The 19,125-nt window shown below is 39.3% G+C and overlaps 1 protein-coding gene across 2 annotated transcripts in view; it reads left to right on the top strand.

Moving 5' to 3' along the window:
• Positions 1-19,125, top strand: part of LOC6584367 — a 109,974-nt gene that overhangs the window by 72,815 nt on the left and 18,034 nt on the right. For both annotated transcript variants that reach the window (XM_032732287.2, XM_032732286.2), the window contains exon 3: positions 17,825-18,909. In XM_032732287.2, coding sequence (XP_032588178.1) covers positions 17,868-18,909 — 1,042 coding nt within the window. In that variant the 5' untranslated portion in view covers positions 17,825-17,867. The remainder of the gene's footprint in view (positions 1-17,824; positions 18,910-19,125) is intronic.

Here is a 19,125-nt window from a genome sequence, read left to right as displayed (position 1 = left end):
AAGACAGCAAGTAGAACATTTAAGCAGCAGAACAGAAGCCCCAAACTGTAGCTAAACAATCGTGCAGCACTGTAAGGAACATTCATGTGAATGGCTACGCGTGAGCATCAATGTGTGTGTGCGTGTCTGTGTGACTGTGTCATGTACACTCCCATTTACTGAGAAACAATCACACATGAGTGCACCCGTGCAGCCTCGTGTGTGTGTGTGTGTGTGTGTGAGTATGTGTGTGTGTGTGCGCGCGCGTATACGTATTATTACGCCAGTCCCATATCCGAAATACAAATTGGAATTGGAATTGGAAATGAGAATGGGAGAGAGAGAGTGAGAGAGATAGCTGTCTTTGGAGTATAGTTTGGCTGCAGCTCTTTAGTATTCCCCTTTTCGTAGCTTTTTTGCTGGCCCCGAATGCCCCTGACGATAATAATGACTTGTAGTTAATGCGGCTAAGCGTCAATGCTGGCCGGCCGTTCTCAAAAACGGAACGAAACGAAACGGAACGTGGTATAAAACGAAATGATGGGCATGGTCATGATCGATGCGATTGCCAGACAGAGCAAAAAAAACAACAACAACAACAAAAAACCCTTTTGCATTTGGCCTAATGATGCCGCTGGGAGCGGATATGCGATGCAATGCAACTAATTAACTTTGGCCAAACTTTTGGCCGGACAGAGAGCCGAGCTGGCTGTTAAGTTAGCTCGCTGTTTGTCTTTTGTAGTGTTTGTTTTTGCTGCTATTGGCTGTGGATAGGTCGCTGTTTAATAAAGCTGGCAAACATGCAAATGAACTACAATCGAGACAGAGAGAGAGAGAGAGAGAGAGAGAGATGGAAAGAGCTGCGGCTGCTCTTGAACCTGGCCCACAATTTCAATGGGAATGCCAGGGATTTTGCATTGGGCAATTCATGGGCAACGCTCGGTATGCCAATAATTTATAACGGAAGCAGAGCCCATGTGCGTGTGTGTGTGTGTGCAAGTGTTGCTGTGTGAATGAGTTGTGTGTTTTGGTCGACAGGCGTTGCCATAATTGCCAGAGCAACTTGTTAATGGCTCCTTCACATTGCTCCTGCTGCTGCTGTTACTCCTCCTGCTACTCCTGCTGTTACTGCTGCTGCTGCTCCTGCTGTTACTGCTGCTGCTCCTGCTGCTTCTTGCTGTTGTTGTCGATGTGGCCTTTGTTTATTGGCAAAATGCAGCTGGGTAAACAAATTCGACCAGATTGTACCAAATTTGATTGAACTGAGCAGTTCCATAAATAATATCAGCTCAGCCAGGTCAAAAGGTGTTCACAACAACCAATTAGCAGCAGGAGCACAAGCCAAAGAAATTCTGTAGCCACTTCTGTAGCTAAAAAGAAAATAGCTACTCAAATTATTCAACTTGTTAAGAGATTTATAAAAATGAATTTCATTTGCTCGAGCAATTCTAACTAGCTGAGAGCTGAGACATATCATAATATCACATTTGATAAATGAGCTGATAATCCATGCTATGTATTAATTTATGTAATTTTTTTACATATATTCCTGGGCTCAACATAGGGTATCTCTTGATATAGCAATATTGATCATCACAGCTTACAAATAACACTTGACCGTTTGATTCTGTACGCTCATACTCACTCGCTCTCGCTCTGAGCAATAGAGTTCGGTTCCTTGAGTTGAACGATTTGTGTGAGGCGCTGCTAACGAACATCGTTTAGGGAGAGAGACGATTGGAGATCGTGCAAAAAGCCGAAGTGAGCAAATGAATGTAAGCACAAATACTCAATGCCAACGCTCTTCACACTCACATACATACACACATGCACTCACACACTCAATTCACGTGCCGATCCACGCACGAATCGATCGTTGAAGAAACTAAGCAATTCGTTTGCTCTCTGACTCTTTTCAGAAACTCAAAGCAAACGATCTTCACATGCACACCCACATGCACAAGCTTAATTCACCTAGCCTAGAGAATACTCTTTTCCATATACTACACTAAGAGAGCCGATTCAACTAGTTTAACTCGTTATCTACTAAACTCTCGCTTCAACTAACCTTTAACTTGATGCTCTAAATCATTCGCATAACCCTGCAGCTGACTTCAAGTACAATTTCTTTGCTCAGCGCTGTCTATCTCTTAGTAGATTAGTTAACGAAAATTCGCAGCTCAGCCTTGACGAAAGTCATTTTTTTTTTGTTCTTAATTTTTTTTAATTTCCTAATGATGTTGCTGAAAATTTAAGTGTAGCTGTGGGAAACCCAGCTGCAGAGCAGAGCAATGGATAAAGAAGTAAAAAATAAGAGAAAACATAAACCTAAATGTCATGACGCTGCACTTTTGCTTAACTGCTGATGCGTTGGCGATGGCAGCCTCAGCACAGGTCAGCTCAGCTCAGCTTGGCTCGGCTTGGCGCGGCTCGGCAGCTGACCTGACCTTACCTGAAAATTTGTGGCTTAGTTAACATTTGAGCCAAAACTCAGCTCAGCTCAGCTCAACTTAACTGAACTCAACTCAGCTCCGCCGAGCGGCTTGGCTCTAATGAATTTGCATTTTTTATAAATCCCCATTGATGTGCTCCACTTTTGCCGCGTCCTCGCCGCCCCCAAACAGCCAAGTGATTGCACATTTCTTGTATGCAGAATGCTGTTGCGAGTTGTTGTTGTTGTTGCTGTTGCTGTTGTTATTGTTGCGCTGTTCCGGACATTGGCATGCCCACAGCAGTGTTAGCAGAGTGTAAGCGGATACGGAAGTGGACACGAGAGCTTGGCACAGCTGAAGAATTGATAGACACGCTTGTTGCATTTGACGTGACTCCTATGTCAATACGTGCAGGTGTGTGAATGCGTGTGTGGGAGTGGCAGTGCGTGTGCGTGTACGTGTGAGGCGCTGTGATCAATGGTCGATTAGGGGCGTGGCTAGCAAGCCAAATATGCGAAAGCTGTAAATCAAGTTCGATGCAAATTTCATAGCTAACATGCTGTTCAATTTGTTTTCGGATCGCTATGTTTCATTCCAGCGTTCCTCTTACTTCTCGACTCGCGTGTGCATTGAGTGTGATTTTTTTTTTTAAGTATATATGCAGTTCATTTTCAACTATTACTATACCTTTGTTGACTATCGATAAAAAAAAAAAAAAAAACATCGATTTAACTTAAAAGTCATTTTTGTCTAGCAGGAGTTTCTTTCTAGTAAAACTTTCCACCTCTAATATACTCTGTGTATTATTTGAAGTTTTTCTGCTGTATTTAATTTAATTTTCTATTACTGTAATCTTATGTTGCCTATCGATAGCAACTACTTATTTTATTTATAAATTCAAGTAAACCACAACCATAATATTAACCTACAAATAGGAACTGCCTGTAATTGCTTTTGTATTCAATTTTCTCGACCTGACCAGATTCCAAATGACACTCAGATAAGTCATCTGCTTTTGATTCCATTATCGATAACCTACATTTTGCTTTTTACTTTTGAGTGCACTCATTGTTCGAGTGTAGGGCATGCCACAGTCTGGCATGCACTGTGCGATGTCTGAGTGTGTTTAGTTGGCTTTCTTCCATCTATGCTAAAACGGCCGTTCAATATGGCAGATTGGCCCAGTTGCTGGCTGTTGTCGTTTTTACGAGCTGACTACTTTATGCTGTTTTTGTGCCGTGTTTTGTTGTGCTTGTCTTTGTACACACACAGACATGCACACATGCACACATGTGCACACATGTGCACACATGCACAAACACGTCGACAGTTCGACGATGGCATCGACTGCTCCTCAATGGGGACTTGAACTGCATTTTGCACTCTGCACTTGCCATAAATCTCAGTCAGCACTTGGGGGCACACACAAAAAGAGTGAGTAAAAAAAAAACAGGAGGAGGAGGAGGAGGAGGAGAAAGAGGAGAAGAAGAAAAGCAAACTCTTCCCTGTTTCTGGCAATGGAAATTAAAATTTAAAATTTCCTTACTTAACAACCCTTTGCAGCTGATTAAACTGAGAGCCAATTGCAATGACCGCTAATGTGGCTACGAATCAGCAGTCATATGCTCCATCAACATCAGATTTAATTAAAATACTAAAAGCATGCAAAGCAGACAAAGCAACATGCCAAATACCAATGCCCAGGAGCGCAAAAGCTAGCCACGGGCCGCCGCACACATTACAACGGAAATAATTGTGGTTGGAGCAGCCAGAAAGCAGATTGACAGTCTGACAATACCAATGGCAATAGCAATAGCAATAGTAATAGAAATGGCAATACGAACCACAACAGTTGTGGGTGGCTAAAACAGTATTCACACTTTTCCATCCACATCTAATTAAGTAGCCGTACTGTTAGCCGCAATGGTAGCCGTACTCGTAGCCAGCTTACGAAGCTGGCCAAGATGGAGCACTCACAGGTCTGGCAGGCACTTGGCAATATTAAACAGAAATCAATTGAGGCACAATCAAATGCAAGAGCACGAAATGCAACTCTCTGTGGCAGTTGATTCATTTCAAAAATCAATAAGTCCACTTTAATTACAGTTTGATTACGGAATCGTTGAAATACAACGCTTGCCCTATTTGAAAGTTAATTATAATTGTATTGGATGGTAAAATTCAATGTATAATCTCTAATGGTGTTGGCTACATCAATGTGTTACCTGCAATTGTAATCAGTATAAAGTAATTTTCTCGAAAGAGCGGAATTTTTTCAATTTAGATATTCAATGTACGATATTCGAGACACAATATACTATACAACCTACGATTTACGGAATACGGTATTTGGAATACGATATTCGATCAATAATATGTAAGATATAAAATATACGATGTTTGATCTACAACTTATATATACGATATATGGTAAATGATATACGATATTCGATACAAAATATGCTATACGCGATATACGATGTTCTTTTACGACACGACTATTAAATACGATAATATTTTTTTCCGCTATATTTCACTCCATATATTTCATACCATATACGATATACGATGTTTAATATGTGACTTATTTTGAAGTGCCTTAAATTATATAGGATATATAAGTATAGTTGCCCTTGCAGACTGACATTCATCATAAGTTCTTGAAAGTTTTCCCAGCAATTAGTGAGCTAAATAAAAAATGCATTTTTTTGTTCAACTCCTCGCTAAATCTTTTAACAATCCACATTTCGTGTAAACATTGTGAGAGGATACGCAAATCCAGCTGAGTCTCGCAGGATTTTATAGTTGGGGCAAAGTACTACATAATGCATATTTAAGAACTAGTTAAAAGAGTGTATGCAGTAAAGTAACATTTAGCTTAATGTTATCATTAACAACAGCGGCACGAGCAGCAGGAATAGCAGGAGCAGCAGCAGCTAGACAAAAAGTAACTTTAACAAAATTTACTAAAACACAATTATAAACACATTTCTCTCAGCACTCCAGCGCTTTATAGCCCTTGGCAGCAGCTATTTACAGATGGGGTAGAAAAAAAGTTGAGCGAGCTGCAACTTTTTGTAGCCTGTTCACTTTCAATTTGGCTTTCATGTCAGCTGCAACAATAGAAAGGCGTAATTGTTTTTATTTTCTAATGAGACAGAGAGAGAGAGAGAGACAGAGACAGAGAGGGTGGGAAAGACAGCGAGTGTGCCAACTTTTGCCGCTTTGCAACACTTAGACAAATGCTGGCTAAATTAAACATCTAGCGGCCAAAGCTTACCACCTGCAGATGCACACATATGTGTATGTGTGTGTGTGTGTTTCACTCTCTTTCTCTCTCTCTCTCTCTCTTTCTTTCACTCCCTTTGTGTATGTGTATGCAACTAATTTAAAAAGTAATTTTTACTTCCGGCATGTACACAGCTGCAGCGACTGCAGCTCGAGTACGCCAGCCACGCCCCTTGTTTCATGGAATCTGGCTTCAAAATTGCGCAAACACAATAGCGCAAGCTTGTTTGCGCAACCGGCCAAATCAGAGTAAATAATAATAAAAGCGCCCACAGCCACAAAGCAGCAGCAGCAGCAGCAGTAGCGGCGGCAGCGGCAGCAGCAGCTGTTGCAACACAAATACGAACAACAAGCCACAAAACGTTGCAAGCGTACGTATTTAGAGCTGTTTGACTATCTCGGGCGCGTGTCTCGCACTCAAATGCTTTGCCTTTGTGTTAAACACCTGCCTCATCAATACGCTCGTGCTCTCTCGCTCACTCGCTCGCTCCTTCGCTCGTTCGTTCGTTCATTCTGTCTCTCATCCTGTCGCGCTTAATTTGCTGAACATTCAGCGCATTTCATTAAATTTATTGCCAACTTGCAATTGAATTATGGTAAATCCAATTAATTGCCATTTCGCGTCCAATAAATTGTAATCAATTTCAATTGTGCTACGTTTGCCACAGAGTCTACTTTGAATATACATATATAAATATATATACGATATACATATATGTATGTATATACCAAATTGTGTTGCTTACTTTTATCACATTTCGTGTTGTTAATCTAGGCTTGTCGGCTTTTTTTTTTTTTTTTTCCCACTGTGATACTACTTAATGTCAGCGCTAGTGATGATTACACTTTCATTATTATCATTTCCCACAGTCATTTTCATTATCTGAATTCGTTAACTTTTTTTTTAACACCGTTGAAGCCGGTTATATCCGTACGACTATTGCGACGAAAATTCTGAACCCAAGACAAACTTATATGAGAAAACTTGGATGGGTATAACGTCTTCCGGGTATAACTACAGTTCCTCGAGCGTCGTTATAACCGGATTCGAGTGTATACTCAAGATATTCTAGAAGAATTACTTGAGTCTTAAATAAGCCGCAGAGCAATTGAGCAATGATAATAATAAGCATAATAAAAATTAAATTAAAATTATTGATATTAATAAAAAAAAGTAATATATATAAATAAATATAATCTATATAAATATATTTAATAATTCAATTATGTGGATTTTTTTAATTAATTTATTTTATTTATGTATTTATTTATTTATTAATTTTTTTTTTTTTTTTTTTTTTTTTTGAATGATTTAAAATAAGAAAAATATCTTGATTTGCTTGTATGGTATGATTTGCTTTGTATGTGTGATGAACATGCACTAAATTTTGTTACTTATAAGATATGCTTTATTTTCAGTCAGTCACTGCCCTCAGTCTCCTTCACTGTGTCAGAGTGCATTGCTGCTTCTCTCTTGGCTCTTTCTTGGAACGAGGCATTATCCCTTATTAACTTTCAAGATGACGCTCTTCTATGTCCTCTAACTGAGCACTACAATTCGTGCTCCTCCTGCGTCCAGCTCCCTGTTTTCCCACCACAAAACCTTTTCAGCATAGTCACAGACTCTTTTCCAAGTATCTTTGCTGCTGAACTTTTACTCTGCTATAGTCTCTACTTTAGACTTCATCGAGAATGCCTGCGAAGTCGTTTCCCTCATTTGTCATTTTAACTGTAAATGCAGCTTACCTCCACAGTATTACTTAACTTATATATATTTCCGTTGAGTAGGTTAAATAATTGCCATATTATGGCTGCTCTAATGTCTGGTATATTCGCTTCAAAGCAAACTATGTAGTAACAGTATATTATTAAACAAATATTAATAGTTCCTTTCTTTGATCTACATAGAACTTTATCTATTTTAAGTTTTTAGACTATCTTAGATATTTTATGAAATATCTTAGATACTTTGCTTTGAAGTATTTGCTTTGCTTTCGGCTGAAATTTAATAGCTTCTAGCTTGATTATAATAAAGCACAATTCAGCGAAAAGTTTAGTAACTGAGCATCAGACTATGAATTCCTAACTCCTGATTATGCAACTTATGGAATTTCAGACAATATTTTAGTGACGTGTTAGGTTTTTTTGAAAAGTTTAAATGGAGTGTGTATATAAGACTTTAAGATATAACAAACAAATATCAAACTATTATAGCAACTTAAGCATAAGCAAGACAAATAATCCAAAAGCCTATAGGTAATTGCAATTTCCAGTTAACCAGTAATTGACCTAAAGCTGGTCAGCTCTAACAAGCGCAAGTGCCAAGTGTAATTGAAATTTCAAATTTCAAGCCCACAAAGGTAACCATAGAGAGAAAGCAGCTGTTGCTTAGCTAAGCTGACTACAAACGAGATAAGAGATGAGGTAATTGCCGTAAAATATTCATAAAAAAGAAGGAGGCAAAGCAAACACTAAATATAATAATAATAATGATATAATGGAAAGCATGTTAAACAGCCTCTAGAGATGGTATGGGTATAGATCAAATAGTAAATAATGTAAGCACTTGCAAATGCATGAAAGAAGAAACAAGAAAAATGAATGAATAAATATATGAGTTTGTTGTAGGAAAATATAAGTATAAGCACATATGGATATGAATATATCTAACATATTTATCTACCATTACTTACGAATGCATTAGTTCAGTTACTAAACTCAGATCTTATCCCAGCTTGATATATGCACATACTTTCGTATAAATTATGATGCGCGTAAAGACAAAAGATTAGCAACCTGTTTGTGCTGCCATATCAGACGGCACTCGAAATGCCAGAGGCTGAACGGACTTAATGTAATAACAGGAATCATCTGAAAACATTCGCAAAGAGAGCACCGTCTACCGCATCATTTACTAATTCATAAGCCTTGGCTTACAGAGCTCCTGGAGTTGGAGTAAGGCAATGGCAAAGGCTATGCCAGTGAGTCGAAAGCCCTGAATGTAAGACAGTTAAATATGCAGCTAATCATAAAATAAAATAAAACACAAAAAAAAAAGAAAAACAATGAGAAAAACAAAAACAAAAAAAAAAAGCCAAAGGAAAAGGAAAACAAACACTTGAGAATAAGTACGTAAATGCCATATAAGGCATATAAGCAAAAATGCGCCATAAAAGCTAAAAACTGAACGTAAACACTCGGCGCGCGCAAATGGGCTGAAAAAACAAGAGGAAGAGCCAGAGTAAGAGCAAGAGGGGGAAGAGTGGGAGAAACTTGAGCAGCGGGAGCAGCAGCCGAAGAGTAACATTTCTTTTCATAAGCTCAGGCATCTTAATCTTAGGGAAATAAACTCGTTGCCAACGTCGCTGCCCCAGCCCCTACAAGGGTAATACCAACCGTCCCCCTTTCAACTCTACGTCCATGTGCCAGAAGCCGTGGGCTATGCGCCATGTTTGAAATTAATTTCATTCACACAAAAATTTTCTCGCGCACATACAATTTCATTAAGCAAATATTTTCGTCGCCTCACAGAGTAACTGCCCCCCTGCAGCACCCGCCTACACGACTCACTTGCCCCTGCCAATGTTCCACTTCTACTGTTTCGTCTATTTGCTTACATTTTTTTTTTTTTTTTTTTTTTTTTTTTTTCTTGCAGTTAACGATGCGCAGCATTTATGCCGTTTTAATGCCGCGAGCGTCGCTCAAATGAGCCGCTCATAAAACGTCGCCAGGACAATGATAGTCACTGTCCGCCACGCCCTTGCCGCCCATACGCCCAAGCAGCAAGCAGTGGAACAATTAATGCATTAAAAACGCAATGCGAAGCATTTGCATGGCCAATAAAAATGGCATTTAATGACAGCTGCAAATTTGCAGTCTCAAATAATCAGCATAAAACGAAGCAAAAAGTAACCCGAGTAAGCGAACAAGTAAAACAATTACAGAAAGTCGAGCACAACCGACTGCATAATGCTCGCTCGAGCAGGAAAAATGTATAGATATACGAGGTGTGCTCAATATACTTTAGTTCTTTATTCCACAATTTATTTTGTTTATTTTTATATCATATAAGTTTTATAAATTATATCATACAAATTTCAGTGTGAAAACACTTTATATCGATACTATCAGAAAACCAATATACTCTCATCACTTTATAAACGAGTAGATGAAAACGGCAAAAACAAAAAAGCCTGGAGAAACTTTTAAGTCCAGATAATCAATGAAGATCAGAGTAAAAGGAACAGTAAGCAGAGGTAAGCGACAGCGCAGACAGTGCATAATAAATGTATGTATATAATGGGATATGGAATGAAGCTTTCCTCACATACAGTAAAAACTACATACAACGAGCCTAACGAAAGAAACAAATAATATGAAAAATGAACAAATAAATGCATTTCAATTGATGCAAACTACGAGTTTCGTTTTCAATAGGTATTTTAATCGTATCTTTTATTTCATTTCTGTTTTAATGAAAATTTGCCATGCAAATCGATTATGAAACGAATGGCAAGTGGAACCCACATACGTATGTACACACGCATTGGCGCTGCATGGGAATAAAATGCAAATGGCTCGAAAGTGAAACAGTTGTGAAGCTAAGGAAACGGACATGAGCTGAAATGCATACGATATGAAGAGAAATCGAATTGAAATGCAGCTGCAGTAAATTAAATGGAATGAAATGGTAAAAAAATAAAACAAACAAACAAACGATGGAATGAGTGGATGAAAGAGTGGAGCATGAACAAAATTGAAAGTGAAAGCTATGCAAATAAAACAAAAAATACTTTGGCAAAGGCAATAGACTGAATAATCGAAACAAATGGAATTGAAACCCCTGAAGTTGATTGAACTTAGAGCATATGGCATTACAGCAGGAGCATGAGTGTCAATAAATATGAAACGCATGGAATTGATTCAAGGGCAACATAAATATGGAACACATGGAATTGAAACAAAAACATAAAGTTCAATATGTATTGAATTAAATGAAAATGGCATTCAAAAAGCGGCACACGAATTTCATTATATACGAAACATGTGGAATTGGAACACTAGCAACAGCTTTGACATTAACTGCAATAAATATGAAACCTATAGAATTGAAATAATGACAATGGTAAATGAATATTATTATTCATATGATCCAAATATGAACAAAGCTCGACGTACATCTCAGCCTGCTTAAGCCAAAATAGTACCCCAAAATATCTTATAACTTGTTCTCGAGTCCCCAAGGTTTCATCAACCAAATCCAAGCGCTGGCTGCGATGTTCCCTTGAAAATCCTTTCATAACTCATAGCCACCTTTTGATCATATACCGACATATTCAGCCAAATTTTGTATACAAATTCTTGCTTAATGCTCACACCGACAGGCAACATATATTCCCACAGAGAAATAAAAATATCTATAGTGTCAAATATATATATTTATGGATGAACGTGCTCATATACCAGCGTATGCTGTTTGCTACGAGTGGCCAAGCGAATGCACTGCGAATCGAAATGAATCAAAAACTTTGCAAGTGCACAACAGCCACAACAGCAGCAGCAGCAGTGGCTACAACAGCCACAGCAGCAGCAGCCGCAGCCGCAGCAGCAACTACAATACAAAACAAAACAGCAACAAAAACAACAAAGTTGCGATCTTTAATTGCTGTTTGCTCCAAAGTTCAACGCAACAGTTTCAACAAAACGAAGTAAGAAAAAAATTGCTGAGGGGCTAAACTGACTGTCTAATGCTCGTTCACGCTTTAAGAACTGCCAACAAATATTTTGAAAAATATAGAAATCTTATACACTGTTATGGCCCAATGAAAGAAGCATATATATAAGACATTGATCTATATGTAGAGAAGATCAAACGGCGATTGGAGAGCAGAAACGACTGCCGAAAATGTAACCATATAAAAATCGAATGAAAGAAGTAAATATCATCTATCTATCTACAACTATCTAAAAAGAGAAGATCAACAAAGATTGATTGATTGATTGATATCAAAGATATAGTTAAGTCTCCTATTTACTAAAGACTTACTCTATCCTATATAATCCTTAATACATCCCTTCATAATAATCTAAAGTAAAAGCAGCTTAAACACATGCTCTAACTCACTTTATCAGATGAGTCAAGTCAGTCGCTTGTCAGGTCGCTTACGAACATTCATCACAGCCAATATACTCGCTTTGCTGCATGCGCGAGCATAAAAAGTTAAATAAAAGTGTGGCCAGGCAGCGTTCGCTCAAATGAGCTGAAATGAACGGATGTCAACGGGGCGGAGCAGCGGCTGGGGCGTGGCGTTTGGCGTTTGCCGCTGAAATGATTACGCGCACAGCAGCCGCTCGTAGTTGAAGCTGGCAAAACAATACACAGACAGATGCACACACACACACACACACACGCAGTCAGACAGGCAGACAGACAATCAGACGGACACAAATGGAGGCGGCAACCGCAGAGCTACACGGCCGCATGGCCGCAGAGACTTTGGCCAATATTTCAAACACGCGTCGAACGCATTTCCGTGCGGAAAACGGTTACAGCGGAAATGCAACTTTGGCCGTTGTTCAAGCATAACTGTTGTTTATGTTTGCGCACGCACACAACGACAGACTGGCAGCCAAACATGGCATTGCATTGGGCATCGTTGGCTGGTTATCAACAAAAGTGCGACCCGTCCTGAGACACACAACGCACAAGCGCAGCTGCGCACCAAAAGCATTTAAGCATTGCTCACACGCCGTATGCCAGCAGTCCAGCGATAGGGCATATCAGTTTTATTAGGCAATATGTAACACACAGGAAAATTGGATATTAGTTTTATTATTTTATTGAGCAACATATAACATATTGATGAGTTGGAATCGATATATAAATTGCTTATCTTCGGAATCGATAGGCAAATCGATAGATCACATACATAGCTGTAACTGTAATACAGATCGATAAATATAAATATACTTTTGGATCGATAACGATGTTTTTATAGCCTGAATCCATTGAAAATGGGCAAACCAGCATTTAATGATTATGATCAAATATATGTAAAAGGCTGAAAGAGGCGTGGCAGACCCCATAAGAAATACTTATATATTCTTGATCAGAGCGACGAGTCGAATCGCACCTGCGCGTGTGCCCCTTCCTTCCTTCTTCAGCCCCTCCGTCCGTCAGCTTGCTAGGGTTTCTCTTTTATACATAAAGCTTGGTCTTATATTAGGAAATTTAGGCCCTGTTCATGTCCATTTTATGAACATATTCAATAGTGAAACGATACATTTGCCACTGATCTTAATATGCAATTTCATTAAGCGAAATATGTGCAGTGTATAAATTGTTTTGACTCGGCATATATAAGTACTTTTAAGCTATGCCTCACAGAGTATTTGTTATTCGTTTAGTCCAGTGGAGCTCAGATTTCTTGTGTTCAAAATATTGGGTCAACAGCAGTTACAGTTATAGCGCCGGCTCCAGGGCCGCTTACTGTGCCAGTTGCCCATTACGTTTACCAGTTAGTTTTGGCCCATTGCTAGCCAGACGAGACGGCTTATGTGTATATATATACATACACATGTATGTATACCTTGTGCTTCCTCTTTTTTGTCTCTTTGTTTGTTTGTCCCTCTTTTGGGATTGCAATTTTTGACAGCAATTTTCTTGGCGTTGACAAAAGCCTTACGCAGTAAATTGAGATGGATGAAACCCAACAGGCAGGCAGACAGACAGACAGATAGACAGACATAGGGATTGACAGACAGTTAGACAGCCAACTAGACGGAAAGAGTGGAATTGCGCTCGTCGCCAACTGAGCCAATAAGCGCACTTGGTTTAAAGCAACAGCGACCCTCGGCAGAACTAAAAAAAAAAAACAAAAACATAGAATAAAAACAAACGAAAATGGTCAAGAAAAACGAAAGCCATTGCTGTTGGCCTCGTATCCGCTAGGCTGCCTAATTGGTTTGCTCCAGCAGAGACTAACCGAAATAAAAGGGAGAAACCTGAAAATCATGAAACTTAAAATCCTGAATGCGGCTAGCCAGCTGGTCCCATTTCGGTGCCAGCCAGAGCTAACAGTGCGTGAAAGCCAGTCAAAAGATTCTCGGTAGAGCAAGCAACTAGAAGTTGTAAAGCATATTCAAATATATATGAGACTATCATTGAAGCATTTTACTAAAACTTTACTTTATTAGAGTATGCTCTATAAGTAGAGTGAAATCTAATAGAGTCTACACCAGTCAAGTCTACACTAGTAGAGTCTGCTCTAGAAGAATCTACTCTGAAACGGTCTACTAGCGGACTCTACTGTAGAAGAGTCTACTACTGTAGCAGACTCTACTGTAGAAGAGTCTACTACTGTAGCAGACTCTACTGTAGAAGAGTCTACTACTGTAGCAGACTCTACTGTAGAAGAGTCTACTACTGTAGCAGACTCTACTGTAGAAGAGTCTACTACTGTAGCAGACTCTACTGTAGAAGAGTCTACTACTGTAGCAGACTCTACTGTAGAAGAGTCTACTACTGTAGCAGACTCTACTGTAGAAGAGTCTACTACTGTAGCAGACTCTACTGTAGAAGAGTCTACTACTGTAGCAGACTCTACTGTAGAAGAGTCTACTACTGTAGCAGACTCTACTGTAGAAGAGTCTACTATTGTAGCAGACTCTACTGTAGAAGAGTCTACTACTGTAGCAGACTCTACTGTAGAAGAGTCTACTATTGTAGCAGACTCTACTGTAGAAGAGTCTACTACTGTAGCAGACTCTACTGTAGAAGAGTCTACTATTGTAGCAGACTCTACTGTAGAAGAGTCTACTACTGTAGCAGACTCTACTGTAGAAGAGTCTACTACTGTAGCAGACTCTACTGTAGAAGAGTCTACTCTAAAGGAATCTACTCTATGGGAACCTACTCTAATGCTAGGCCATAAGACTTCGAGTCATGTCAAGAATCACCAATTCAGCTGTCCACAGAGTATCCAACGAATTATGATCATGATTCAACTAGATATGTGTGTATTTCTGTGTATATACATATGTATGTATTGTGTGTGTGGGTGTGTTTGTCATTGATAGGATTTGCGTACGCCCTTTGAGTTTCAATTGAGCTTAGAGCGAGTGATTAAGGGGCATTAGGCAACCGGCACGCCTACTGTGGCTAAAACTGTGCTAACCCGTAGCCGTAGCCCGTGTTGGCTACTTTATGGTTTCGGCTTAAACTGTGCAGACATTTTCATTAATTTGCACAATTGAATGATTTTCATTAAATTGTAATTACCCGAAATTAATCGCCTTTGCAATTGGGAAACCCAATCGAGGTAAATCGTCGCCGCCTGCTGAGGGGATTGCGTAAAGATCGCTGCGCTGCCTAAGCGGCTTATAGCTATAGCCCTGCCTAGAACCAATTCAACTCGAATCAGTCTCTCTCCCTCTCTCTCACACGCACAAAACAGACACAGTGTATCACTGTCTCTTTTGGCTTTAGGCGTGACGATGAGGAAAAGTGGTGCCAAATCGATTCAATTGCATTGTTTGTATTTGCCGACTGATTGAAATGCATGTGAGCGTTGAAATTGTTTAGTTTTCATTAGGAAACGCATTCCGAAAAATCCATTGGCTGGCAATTAGTGCAGAGCGAAGCGCTGCTAAATGCGAATTGCGCAAGGAAAGCGTCGGCTGATTGGCCCCCAGCTAGCTGGAAAAGCGCAAATGAATGCAAAGAAATGCAAAAGTACATTGAAGCAAGAAAAACAACAATTTATTTTCTTCGAGATGCCGCCACTCCAAATACCCTCAACAGCTGTAATTATGTTGGTTATGATAGACTTATGAGGAGTATATAAATAAAAGAGAGTATAATGTTAAAATATTTAAATTAATTAAATACAGGATAATTGGAGAAGTGGAATAATAAGAGATTCCGAGAATTAATTTTAATAAAATTGAGAAGCATAATATTACGTATAATAAGAGCGAGAAATGTTATATTATGAGATGGAAGTAAATATATATTTCGATTTATTAAATAATATGAAATATATATATATTAATTTAATTGAATAATTTAAGCATAGTTTTATACATATATAATATACAAACTATATTTAAATAAATATTTTTTAATTAGATAATATAATATATACAATAAACAACAATATTTAAATAGCTCAATTTTTTTTTTTTTTTTTTTTTTTTCTTTTTCAGATTTTTATTGGAATAGTCCCTAAAGGCGTTATATATAATCATCTTCGATTATTCGATGATCTCGACGACTTATGTATATACTGCTTGGTCAAATTTATATTTTATATTATGGCATATAATCAGACAAGAATAGAAACATTTAAAATCATTAAAAAATATTTAAAATATTTATATTAATTGAAGCCTATTTAATAATACATATAATGTAAAGCAATATTTAAATATATAAATTTATGTGATTTAATTATTTTTTTGTTATATATTTTGCGACTAAATTTATTAGAAATAGTGTTCACTCATAATTAGCTTTAAAGACATTTTCGTTGTGTTTTTAAGTGAAATGCTATGAAGTGAAAACTGTGAACTATTTATTATACACATAATTAAGATTCGGACAGCAGCAGCACCATCTTTCCACACAGGGTATGCTGCAATCACATAAACACAGCAGCCAAATGACAGTTGCTGGTGTGTGTGTGTGTGTGTGTATGTGTGTGTGTGTGTGTGTGGAAGTCTACGCGCTGCTGATGTAGGCGTAGAGCTAGCTGCTTGGGCAATTATGAACGCCTCTGAGCGGCAGCTGCCACTGAGTTGCTTAAGTGTGTATATTGCATATTTTAAGCTGCCGTCGACCTGAGCTGCCAACCAACCCCAACCCCCCTCCTCCCCTCACCATCCCCCTTGCAAGCAAACAATGAGGCAGCTGTTGTTGCAGTGGCAAAGCCGGTCAAAAGGCCGTTGAGTGTCGTCGTGCCAAGTAACAATTTGCAACAGCAACAGCAACGACGACGAAAACAACAACAACAACAATGGCCCAACCAAGTTGCAACAACAATGGCAATAATTCAGTTCAAGTGCACGAAATTTGTTGCACATTTCGCATGCAGGTGCTAGGCAAATGTTTGGACGCACATCGGAGGCGTGGTCAGGTGCGAATATTGCCGCCAGGCGGACAGCTCGGACACACGCAGCACGAAGGTCTTTTCCATTTCAACTTGAGTTGTTTTTCTCTCCTACTTTGTGATTTTATTTTTATTTAATTTTTTTTTTTTTTTTTTTTTTTGCAAACAGACAAGAGAAAATAGAGAGATGAGCAAACGAAATAGAAACCAAGCGAGGGCCAACAACAAATTAAGACAATAAAACTGAAATTAAATAAAGACTCCAGCTAGCATATGGTCTGAGCTGTATGATGTTAAGAAATTAAGCTTTCTGTGAAACTGTCAACGATATTTTTTATTTTTATTTTTTTTTATTTTATTTATTTATTTTTTTTTATATATATATATATATATATTTTTTTTTTTTTTTTTTTTTTTGTATCGTTGCAATCTCATGTGCCAAAAGTAATGTGTGTAAATATTTGAATTGTCGCTTTGCGTTTACTCTAAGCTTGCCCAAGATTTTCAAAACTCAACCGATTTTTTTAAGCGATTAAGATTTCTGCTGCCTATATATAGACTGAGACCAAAAGGCAGAGCATTACGGCAGAGCTAAAAATAAACCTCATTACGTACTTACAGCTGAGCTTTCGTTAAACATAAAAAAATAGAAATAAAAAAAAAAATAAATCAATAAATAAATTGATTATGATTATTATTATTTTTATTTTTTTTTTTTTTTTAATTATTTATTTTTATTTTTTTTTTATTGTTAAAAAATAAAAGAAACATATTTAGGCAAATTATAATGGATATTTCAACAGCTAAATTTGCTCAATTTGGCCGATTATACATATATGAAATATATTAAATGGTATCACTATGGTTTAGTAACTCTAGAGATAATTTCAATAGATGCTGCAAAAAAATTTCGATAAAAAGAAAAATTGTATTTTATTTGATTATATATTGAATATGTATATGATATGATATATTTATGATATTTATAATATATTTATGAACTTGTATCGATTGTAGGTAACCGAACGCCAGGCGCAAATACCAGCACCACAAATGCAAGATGAATTCGGACCAAACAATGCAGATGCCATCTGGGCCGCCGCCTGCGTCGCAGAGAGTTACATGCGGCGACTACAGCGGGGAGAGAGACAGCTATGGGGCAGCGGGGAGTCTGGGCTATGGCGGCATCCCGCCTACGTCGACCAGCAGTTACGGTTCTTTTGGCGTACTCTCCAACTTATCCAGCGTCGGGGCCGGCACGCCGACATTGCCGCTGCTGCTGTCCACGCCGCCTTCAACAAGCACATTCAAGACGACGACGACGATGAACCCGATCCCAGCATCGACATCTTCAATTTCCCCTTTGATCCAAACGCCCACCCCTTCCAAATTAATCCCAATTACGATGACGAACCCGACTACGACGCCGTCAACGCTGCTCTCGCAGCCTACGCAGCAGCCGACGCAGCAGCCAACGCCCCCGACAACAATGATGCCCCTCTCCCTGACGACCATGTCGCTGACGACGCCGCCCCAGCTGCAGACCCAGTTGCCGACGCAGCTGTTGCCGATGCCAACGCTGGAGGACATTGAAGTAGCAACACAACAACAACAGCAACAGCAGCAGCAACAGCAACAGCAACAGCAACAGCAGCAGCAACAGCCGCCGCCACCGCCATCGCAACAGACGCAGCCAGCCGGCATACTTAAATACCCAACACCATCGACCATCGGCTATGTAACCGAGCTGCTGCCACCGGCCCCGGGGCCCAACCTGGCCAACAGCGCCAGCAGCTCCATTAACAGCAATTGCGGCACACTCAAAAGCAATGCCAAGCTGCTGCCCCTCCAGCTGGTGGCAAATACGGCGCCGACTCGCAAAGAGCCGCCATCGACGGCGTCCGCTGGGCAGTCGCAGCAGCGCGCCCGACGCCAGGGCTGGTGCGCCTGCTTCGGCTCGGGGCCCAGCGCATCGGAGGCCAAAGCGCCGCCCGGCTATGCCACCAAATCCAAGAAACGCAAACAAACGGCTCAAACGGTTTGGTCCGCTCTGCTCACCAATCTGGGCATCTGCATGCTACTGCTGGCCTACACGTTACTCGGTAAGTCTATAGGCGCTTGAATTTCCCAATCACACCTGAGCTGAGCGAAAGGCAAACAAGAATTTTTGTTCATCGCAACATTTGATGGAGCTGCTGAATGGGCTCTCGCTGCAAGTGAGGTCTGTGCGGCTGTAATTAAAAATTCATTTCAACACTGCTCTTCTTTGCGATTCTCATACTTATATTCAACGCTCCTCCTCTAATATTATTGTTAAA

The sequence above is a fragment of the Drosophila mojavensis genome, unplaced genomic scaffold (assembly GCF_018153725.1).
Source record: "Drosophila mojavensis isolate 15081-1352.22 unplaced genomic scaffold, ASM1815372v1 contig_136, whole genome shotgun sequence".
In the NCBI taxonomy this organism is placed as follows: Eukaryota; Metazoa; Arthropoda; class Insecta; order Diptera; family Drosophilidae; genus Drosophila; species Drosophila mojavensis.
Note: the sequence above shows the minus strand (reverse complement) of the source record. Positions and strands in the feature narration are given on the sequence as shown.